This window comes from Urtica dioica, chromosome 6, assembly GCF_054948205.1.
Source record: "Urtica dioica subsp. dioica isolate 48M chromosome 6, U.dioica_male_clone48M_v1_H2, whole genome shotgun sequence".
NCBI lineage: Eukaryota > Viridiplantae > Streptophyta > Magnoliopsida > Rosales > Urticaceae > Urtica > Urtica dioica.
Window position 1 is genome coordinate 44,297,514 of NC_142761.1, and position 10,725 is coordinate 44,308,238.

Consider the following 10,725-nt stretch of genomic DNA (forward strand, 5'->3'; position numbering starts at 1 on the left):
ACCCTAATATTTTATATTTTTTTGCCCAACATTATATAATTTGTCCCTCTTGAATATTTTTTTTTCTTACCCGCTCCTTATAAATTTACGGTTGTGTTTGGTAGTTAACTCAAACTGTTTTTTGTTTTCTAATTTCTGTAGTTGTACTGAAAAATTGTTTTGTAGTTGTTTTTAAAAAGCTGTTTGGTACAGTTTTCATTTTTGTTCTTGAGAAATTGAAAAAAACTGGAAAAACTATTTGGTACATTTTTCACTTTTTTTTTTTTTGAAAAAATGAAAAGTGAAAACTGTTTGGTACATGGAAACAGTTTCTTAACTCAATTTTTTTTTTAAAACATAAATTTAACAACAATTTCATAAATTATTTATTTAAATACAGGAAATACATCACATAATCAAATCCAAGAGCATTTAAACGCACTAAGCGATTTTAAAAACTCACGAGTTTATCGAGCTTTAACTATGATAACTCTTTTCTTGAAAATTTCAAACTCCGGCTTCGTTGCCTTCGACTCTGCCGGTTCCTGCTCGTTCGTCCAAATCTGTAATCAAGTCATCGAATCCGATAACGAGTCAATTTCACAATTTCAAACTCGTATCAATTCCAAAATCCAAAACCCGACATCTCAAACCCGAACCAATTCAAGTAAACATAACCCGAATCCGAGTAACTAAACGCTAACACACAAAAAACGTTCACACACAATAACCAACCCGAGGCTCAGAGATCATGACAACATAGTCAAACCGAAACACACAGCCAAAACCAAGCCCACGACCACAACAAACACACAGCCAAGACAAGTCACACAGCTATAACAACAAAACCCAATCAAATTCGAGTTCAATTTCTAAATTTCAAATCATCAACATTGATTATCAAGCTCCACCAACCATTAACCTCAATCAATTGCTCATAAACAACTCGGATTAAGAAAAACCCCAAATCCAAAACCTCAAACCCTAACATCTTGAATTTCAATTCGGGAAAAAAAAAACCTCACCTCGTTTCTGGAGGAATTGAACCCCTCCGGCGTTCACCTTCTCACTCGCCGGCGTCCTCTCCAACTCGCGGCGGCTCAGCCTTCACGGCGGTCGCGTGCTCGATGAGGCTCGGCGGTCGCGCGCCTGGGTTCGTTCCACGGCGATGAAGAAGGAGAGAGAGAGAAGGTGGCGGCGATGGTGAGGCTTGGTGGTGATTGAAGAAGATGGGCCGGCGGCGGTGACCCGGCGACCGAGGGCTTCTCCGCGGCGGCGACCCGGCGACCGATCGGCTTCTCCACGGCGGTGACCCGGACGCTCTCTCTCTCTGCTCTCTTTCTCTCTCTCTAGAGCTATGAACGCTCTCTTTCTCTCTCTAGAGCCACGGATGCGCAGAGGGTATATGGTGAGAGAGAAATGAAAAGTGTTTTACAAAACAGCGATTTATTGTTTTCAACTTTCTTTGTATATTTTAAAAACAACTTCAGTACTTTTCAAATTTTTCAAATGATATTACTAGGAAATTGTAACCAAACATCAATTTTATTTTTTGTTTTCTATTTTTATGACTTGAAAAGTCAAAAACTGTTTTTGAATTACCTACCAAACAGAGCCTACAACTTTTACCCCAAATTTGACATCTTTAGCCCAAAACAATATAACTTTTTTCATATTTACCCCTCCTAATATTTTTTTCTTACACGCCCTTTAGACAACTTAGAAGAATAAAATTAATCAAATTTGTCCTCCCACTCCGGCTACAAATTATAGCTCTGCCACCAGTGCTCTTATTACTATTACAGTTTGGAGGTAATGCGATCTAGTTTTGCTTTGCTATCTCCAACAGTACTTGGGCAAATAATGTTTGGTGGTAGTTTGGCAGTTTCTTTCTTGTTATAATGTTGACGTATTGCTTTCGTTTCACTCCTCTTAACTGATCTCAACCAAAAAAAAAAAAAAATTATTCAAAAATCTGTTTCGTTATGTACTCTTGCGTTTTTCGTTTATATCTTTCGCACATAACTTTCTCTCTTCTCTTTCTACGTACTTGGTTTCGCCAACGCTTCTAATTTTTTTTATATATATATGGTCGCGCAGTACATAGCAGTATATTCTTTGATGTAACCGTATTTTCTTATGGGAGTTCACACACACACAAACGCACGCACACCCAAAAAAAAAAAAAAAAAAAAAAAACCCTTTACCCACGAACCCACAATATATGTAATGAATGATAAAACGAAATGTTTTACAAAGGCAACAAAGCTACCCTTAGAAGCTCTGTGCAGGATGAACAAAAATAAAATAATAAAAGATCACAACTCCAATGAAACAAATACTACAAGTATCAATTTTAAAGGCTTTAAAAAAAGTAAAAAAAAACAAAAACAAAAAACCCCCGAGGAGACCCAAAATTAATAAATACACCTACGACCCACAAATTTTTATGCCCACCATACAAATAAATAAATGGCAACCCCTAACTCATCTAATGGAGTTTTCCTTTCCCTTGATGTGTAACGAAATAATAAATCCGAAAAAAAACACAAACCGTCGAGGCGGTCGAGAGCTCTTACCTAGAGCAAATTGACCAAAAACTCCTCAACCTCAAGCTCCGGCTAAAACTATCTCGTCAACCGAGAGCTCAGCTTAAAAAAAAATTTAAGGAAAAAAGAGCTCATCCAGGCTTAACGCTGGAACGGAAACAAACGAGCAAAATTTTAGCCACGTTGATCAGCGTGTGTGATGAGAGAGAGAGATCGAGAGAGAATCACTACGAGGACGCTGCTGCGGCGACGGCCTTTTCGGTCTTTTCCTTCTCGATCTCGACTCTTCTCTGATCCGCGTGCTGTGCGATGCCACTTGCCAGAGCTTGGTAATGGAAGTCCAGTGTCTGCATAAGGCTCTGGAACCTCGCTGGATCCGCTTGCATCACTTTTTTTTTTTTTACAAAAATCACTTAGTCAGAAAAAAAAAAAAAAATTCAGAGTTATTTAAAAAAAAAAAAAACTAACCTTTCACGGAATCTACAAAGAAGATGAAAGGGTCCACGTCATCGAGCGGTGATTGCAACTCTTCGTCGTCACTGTAATCATCGTCCGAGTCATCGTCGTCATCGTCAGCGGGTCGGAAAGATTTGGCCTGTTTTCAACCCATTTGCGAGTAAGCTTATTATTAGTACTATTATTGTACATGACAAATTAAGCTTATTATGTGTATACATCTTGGAACATGATTATCAAGACTTCAAAACATTTTAGGTTTTAAGCAAAAAAACAGTCCAAGTTACGTAGTCAAAAACATATTTGACACTACACTTTGTATATAAGCAATTCGCTACTGTCGAAAAAAAATTATCGATAACTCGTACTTGCACATCGTTTGTAGATTACAAACTCTGGCTATTTTGCAAATGCATTTGTTTCAATTGGCTATTCAGCTAAACTACCCTATATTATGTTTGTTCTCGAAAATCTTCAATCAATGATCCCTTAATTTTTTTTCGCAACGTAACAAAAGCATCGTTAATATAGCTAAAAACACAAAGATCACACAAGGTGTGTGTGTGTATATATATATATATATATATATAATAACAGACCTGAGCAGCTAATTTTTGAAGTTTGAGGCTTTCAGCTTCATCGCCATCCTCATCGACCCCCATTTCCCTGTCAGACCCTTCTTCACCGTCCTCGTCTTCATCGTCTGTTTGGAAACCATCCATATCGTCATCATCTTCAGCTTCTTCCTTTGCAGCTTCTGGACCCATCAAAAAAGTCCCAGCAATTTTACACAAACACACATTATACTCTGACACACACAAAAAAAATTATAACATAAAAGACAGTGAAAGAAAGATACCCGCAACTTGCTCTTTGTAAGCGACAAGGAGATCGAGGGTTGCCTTGAAAACGCGCTCCAAAGCCTCCCCTGATAATTGATTTATCGGAAGAGCCAACAGAGATGTCAATCCCAAGCAGCAAACTTTCTTATCATGTTCCCTGAAACATTTTAGAGAAAAAAGAAGTTAATTTTTCTAAAAGACTATCTCCCCATTTCATTACCCTCTATTTTTTTTACTTTAAGAAAGTATATATAGGGTAATTATTTTACCTCCTGAAGTTGGCTCGCGCACCACTTCGCTTGACTTGTTGAAGCATCTGCAACCAAAGACCGAAGATTTCTGTTGCAACACCCAACTTTTGGAGGATGCTCAGTGTAAAGGCCGCGTTGTAGTAAAGGGCATCGGCAATCTGAAGGGTAAAAGAAAAAGACATTATAATTTGCAACACATAAGAAAAGACTTCTTGAAGAGTACGGGTGTTTAGTAGACACCAATAGCAATGATTATTATTATAAATATTTACATCATCCAGCTAAGAGTGGAATTTTGAAGAACATCAATCCAAAGATAGCAATGACATTACCACTTGGATTAGGAGACATTTCAAATATGGCTTTTCAGATCGCCGCAATCGCTCGACTGTAACTCTGAGATATGGTTCAACCCAGTGATCAACCTGGCCTTTACAGTGCTGGAAAACAACTTGTATGAGCTTCGGAGCTGACTCAATATCACTATCTTCCATGTTTTTATCTGCCATTATCTGCAGAAAAATTGAAAACCGAGATATCAGAATTGCACCTTCGGTATCACAATAGGGTTTTTTTTTCTTTTCAGCACCTGGGATTCAAACCTGTGACCATTTGCCTCAAACAGAGTCACAAGTTCTATTCCCATTTAATGCCCCAATGGCCTTAAACAGTATTCAATATGAAACTGGAAACTTAAGAACGCAATCACTTGAAGGCTGACTGAAGATATTGGTACTCACAGAAGAAATCATGTTCCAAAGACTTTGCTGGTAGTCGGGCGCTTTACATGTGAGAAAATGTTCAGTTCCCCTTGATATGTAGTTGTCCAAAGGAACCAAAATATCTGCGGGACATGGTGTAGAGGCTATTGTTATAATACTTGAAATATGAAAAAAGATTCAATACATTTATCAGTAGCTAGAAATCTTTATATATTAAATTATTAATTATAAACATTTAGATAGCTCGAGGGAGGAAGGCAATTCAAAATCCATCCTATAATGCTGGCTGTATATTTACACTTGTTCCGAATGGCCTCTTAACACGTTCACAGCATTGCGGACAGTGTTACACAAGGCAAGACTTTTGTATTTTTTTTCCTCTCCGTGCAGTAAAAAAATAGGAAATATATTTACCTCGGGTAGAGCAAGTTAAGGATAAATAGAACAAAAATTGGAAAAAAAAAAAAAGTATATACAGAGAAAAGAAAATGACAAATGTTCGAACAAGACAGTAATCAAATGGATATATTCTAGTACATACTCGGAAAGTAATCAATTGCCCAATCTGCCAGTGCTTCCATCATCAATGGCCAAAGACTCCACATTTCGAGCGATATTTTAGGAGAGAAAAATGTCATGTACGAGACGATCTCCAAAACTTCCTCAAAAACCTCTGCCACAATGGAAACAAAAAAATGGAGGAAAAAATAGTAAGGTATTTGATCTTCCAAATTTTGTAGAACATGATAGTCCTCAGAAGACCCTGACCCCTAAACGCAGCTGAAATATATCTTTAACAAATATTATAAGCCCGAGCTGATTAGAGAGGTTATCCATATTAGCGTTTATCATACATGCACTGTATTTATTAAGATTCCACACCTACTCTTGTTTAACTTTAGCCTCCGGTTCCTCTTTCAAGGCGCAAATCCATATTCGTTACTACATGTAAACTCCCTTACCCAATCCGTAGATTATAATTCTACCCAAGCCACTGTTACAGGATCCTAATGGTATACTCTATCAGAACATATTTTCAGAATACCGAGTAACGGAGATGTTTATGTGGAAACCGATTATACCAGTAACAAAAATACTAAGCAGCGGAAACGAGAAAAGAAAACACGGACAAACCTTGCCCATCAGTTGTCAGCATTCTGCGCATTATCGGAAGCAAATTCGGCTCAACTTGAACAAAGAGATCAGGAAGCCTACTGACTGACTCGAGAATCGTGCTAATAGCCCGCAAACAACCAACTGCAGCTAAAGCACCCGGATCATCAGCCTCCTCTTCTGCTTCAGCAGTGTTCATACACCTCCAGAACGCGGTTGCCTAAAAACAGAAAGAAAAAAAATTAATAAATAAATAAACACACACACACAAAAAAAATTGTTCTAAGCGTTCTATTAACTACCCTGTAATACGTTAGAAGTACACTCACCAATTTATCGCACAACCCATAGGCATAAGGTGCCATCTCTTCTCCAAACTTGTCAACAATGGTCTCCAATGTAAACACCAGATCCTCATTCTCAACTTCGTTCATAAGCTTGAAAAACTCTGTAGAAATCACGCGGATTTTCACTTTAAGTCGCAAATATAATAACTTACACAAACAGTAAATAAAGCTCATAAGCCGCGTACATACCATCAAGTAATTGAGGAAGAATCGGGCGTATTTCATCCAAGTCTGCATATTCAACAAATAATCAGAACTCTGGCCGCAGAGAGGTAATGAGTTGCTAAATGCTGCAAATCGATGAGGAGAGAGAGAGAGAGAGAGGATAAGAGATCCTTGCCTTTACAAGCTTCGACAAAAGACCGTAGTGCAAATACTGAATCCACACGAACAGGAAGTTCTGGATCTCGCATTCCATTTACAACACTATGTAATGCTATACGGAAGTTGTTCTGGTCCGAAAAGTTAATATGAGCATATTGCCCTGCAACCCATGCAGCCTGATATCCACATCAAATGTTAGAATGGTGTTCTTAGTTCTCTAGCTATATAGCCAATTGACTTGCAAAACAGGTCTGTCTAAAATTAGTGAAATAGCCAAAATTTACAAAAAAAAAAAAAAAAAAAAAAAACATGTGCAAGTAACAAGTGTCAAATTTTTTTACATTGGTAAATTTCTTGGACAACATAATTTTGGATACTTAGCTAATTTCTTATAACTTTGGCTTTTTTGCTAATCAATTAGTTTCACGTGGCTATTTTGCACCATTATTTCTTCGATGGTCTTATGATTGTGAAGACAATAAAAGTTGAAGACAAAAAATTACAAGGAGAAAAATACAATTGAAATCAGTCTATTGGTTAATTTATTTTTTAATTTAAAATTCACTTCCAAACATAGTAGCCCCCGTCTTAAAAAAATAAAAAAGACCTCGAGTTAAACAAACCTTGGCTCTAAGATGTCCAACCGGGCTGCTAAACTCTGGGAAAACATGTTGTACTAACATGCGCTCAAGTTCGGACTTGTACGGTTCAGTTTGCTTTAGTTTATCACAGAGTGCTCCAATAGCAAGAAGAGCACCATCCTTTTGGCGATACGGCTTGTATCCTACGGCTGCTTCATCGTATCTACTCAATGAAATCAAACAAATCACACCCCCATTGCAAAACCTTTCTATACATTACATATTTGAGACAAGAAACAAGGAATGTGTGCATACCTCTTGAAAATTTCGACAATGAACTGGATGAACTTTTGGAGGTTTTCCTTTCCACGTTTCCTTACCAACTCGCTTACGAAATCCATAGAAGCTGTTCGCGGACTATACAAGTCTTCGATGATATCTGCAAAATACGAAATCATACAAGGCTGTTTACACACCTACAAAATTTATTTATAAGCAATTTCAGAATATATATATATATATATATATATATGTACTACATTTTACGTACCATAACCCTTCCTCACATACTCGTGAGGGTCTTCCTCCCAAAGCTTCTGATCATTATCACTTAAGCACATGAGGGGAAAAACTATCTCAAAGAGAATGACATCAATTCGTGGCTGCAACAGACTATACATGGCGTTCTTCGAAATGCTGCATTTACGTTCAAAGAAAGGATCAGGTATTACTGTGAACCAGAGTCGTAAAAAAGAGCAATGAGTAAAACTGCTTGAAGTACTGGAGAATTACCTGTTGCTCAAATACTGAAGAATTAGGTTTGTTACTCTATCAGGTAAATAACCACCAACTCGAATAACATTTAACAGATTTAAATGACACTCCAAAATCTTTGCTGCGTATGTCTTCTGAAACATTTGAGCAAAAGCTTTATTCTCCGGGTTGTGAAGTTTCAAGTCTCCAAACCTGAGCATAAAATAATATTGCAATAATATTTAAAATTAGCTTTCTGTAGAAATTTTACAATCCTCTAAATTTCAGCTCGTCCTAGACCTGAGCATTACCTGGTGTACAGCCTGTTTAGAATGTGAACTGTCCATTTCTTGACTTTCCACCAACCCCATGTTTTTCTAGCCTCCGGGTCTACTGGCTGGCCCTCCACGGGGACGGGTCTCTCCAAGATATTCAAAAACAAGCCCATCCAGGCACTAAAAACCTCAGGATTAAATAGCTGCTTAGGAATCTCCAACTGGTAAACATTTAACATAGGTATCAGATATAGTTTCTTTGGAATCTCCAACGAGAAAGACATGCTATATAGGCTTCCTTAAACATTTATGAATAGTGCAATGAAGACTCTTTGAACATTAGAGACCATGGAGGTCCGCTTGAGAGCCTATGCAAGTTCACAGGAGTAATAAGAATATGTTACAGGAAACTGTTTGCTCCTTCATAAGTAAACTCAAGGTCAGGTCGGTAAACGATCTTAAATTTAGTGGAACGTATTTAATCTCCTTTCATGCAAATGAAAAAATACTCGTTATTAACACTTCTTCACTTATTTCGATATGCTTTTATAGCAGAGATCTTCCTTTTGCTCGTGAAATTGATAAAATAAAAAGGCAGTTACAAGTAACAAAAGAACAGTTAAAGCAGCCAGTGTGACATCAAGATCAGATGCATAACTAAATTTATCGATATAATGACTTACATATATCGAAGACCAGAATATCTTGCAGATAAGCTTGATATAATCTGCTACATCCACTGGCGGGTTGGTAATCTGGACAAGCTTGCTAAATATGTTGAGGAGACTAGGAAATGTTTGGTCAACAATAAGATTAACCGGGGTCCTTTCATCATCAGATTTGAACCTAACAACAAAGAAACAAAATAATCACGTACAACGACGATGCATTATATAAAGTAGATGAGATTCCATTTTGAAAAAGTGCATAAAAAAAGAAGGTGAGACCAATAGAGAAATTCCACAAGAATATCAATATTTTCTGGGGCTCAATCACCTCACTTCGACACAAAGGCAAACATACAACTTTCTCTCCTAAACAAAGAACAAAATAATCATCTATTACTCAGCTAACGGCGATATCAAAATAAGCCACTTACTCATATTTCCTAGAAAGGATACGCAGTACGAATAAAGACGCATAGACTTGCTGATCATCTTGCACCAAGTTGACCTTGAGCCATTCCAAAAGATGTGGCCACTGTTCAGGATAATCCGCGTGGACCATCGTCTTTATGCACTCACCAAGCTGTACTCTGCAAAAAAAAAAAAAAAATACGTTGTCACATGAATGACAAAAGAACAAACAAACAGCAAAACAGATGACAAAATCAATCCTTGTCGAACAGTGTATATCTATACCTTAGCAAGGGCGGGACTTTGGTGACAAACTCGAGAATGTGATGCCTGACCAATTCTTTATCGCTCGGCAAAATCTTTTGCGGCTCGTCTACATACATACATACATTCGATTCGATACAATGAGCAAAAACCGGATTAATTTTACAAAAGAAAATATTAGTAAAGCTTTTAGCTTATTACCCGGCTCGAGCGGCGACCAGTTCTTCGCGATGAAGTTCTTGAAGTGAATACTGGCCACTTGTCGAACTGCCATGTTACAGTTATTGTCCACTATAATTTGCAACAGTTTCACCAAATGTTGTGGCGTGAACTCAAACTGCAAATCAAAGTACATCAATCAAATACTTTCAAACTCAATAAAAGCACAGAATACTGGGAAGTTGGAATCAACCGAATGACCGTGAAGTCAATTCCGAGTCTCTCGATAACAGAAGGCCAAAAAAACAATAATCCACGGAAAAAATTTGAACCTGGTTGAGGCTGAGCTCGGCGGCTTTGCGTTCATCGGGATTGGGGCTGAGAGCCGCCTGAAGGACGTGAGCGAGGCTTTGGAGATCCATAACCGAATTCTCCGAGAATAATCGAAGCTCGGATTGAAGAACGAAAAAAAAACACAATCGGTTTTGTAGTTCCGCGATCGAGACCCGCGACGATCGCGAAATCGATCGGAATCCGAAAACTCGGAGCCGATCAAATGAGAGATTACGAGTAGGGTTTAGGTTCGAATGTGATATAGAAAGGGGCTTATGAAAGAGAGAGATAGAGAGAGAAGGCGATTCCTCTATATAAAGCAGTGACTAGGGTTTTTGTTCTTGGTTGTTCAACTAAACCATTGCCTTAATCTTCTTTGGATTTTTAACTCTCTTTTTTTTATTATTATTATTATGTGAAAGTAAAGAGAATTTGGGAAAGTGAAATAAAAAACGACACACGAGGAGGGTTATAAACTTATATAAGCACTGCGAGTTGCCACTTTCCAATTTGGGAATAAAAAAATGATCAAAAATAAATTAGAACTCTTTTTGTTGTGCATTAAATTTAAATATATTTATGCCATCTTTAACATAATATAAATTATCAAAACGATTTGGAATACATAAATGGATATCATCCATTAAAATTATTATTTGATTATGTCGTTATTATTCGATTTGGATTAGTATTTAGTTGCA

At 37.5% G+C, this 10,725-nt stretch overlaps 1 protein-coding gene across 1 annotated transcript; it reads right to left on the reverse strand.

Annotated features, from left to right (window-relative positions):
- Window positions 1-2,181: 2,181 nt before the first annotated feature.
- LOC149394512 (importin beta-like SAD2) lies at window positions 2,182-10,390 on the reverse strand. The gene is made up of 22 exons (XM_089616931.1): window positions 10,024-10,390; window positions 9,734-9,869; window positions 9,554-9,641; window positions 9,292-9,447; window positions 8,876-9,038; window positions 8,229-8,413; window positions 7,957-8,130; window positions 7,715-7,860; window positions 7,480-7,603; window positions 7,207-7,387; window positions 6,600-6,759; window positions 6,449-6,490; window positions 6,242-6,360; window positions 5,934-6,132; window positions 5,341-5,472; window positions 4,818-4,921; window positions 4,410-4,589; window positions 4,096-4,235; window positions 3,844-3,983; window positions 3,584-3,741; window positions 2,997-3,123; window positions 2,182-2,916 (listed from the first exon to the last, which is right to left on the reverse strand). The coding sequence occupies exons 1-22, from the start codon at window positions 10,111-10,113 to the stop codon at window positions 2,756-2,758; spliced, it is 3,105 nt and encodes a 1,034-aa protein (XP_089473057.1). The 5' UTR covers window positions 10,114-10,390; the 3' UTR covers window positions 2,182-2,755.
- Between the last annotated feature and the right edge of the window lie 335 nt (window positions 10,391-10,725).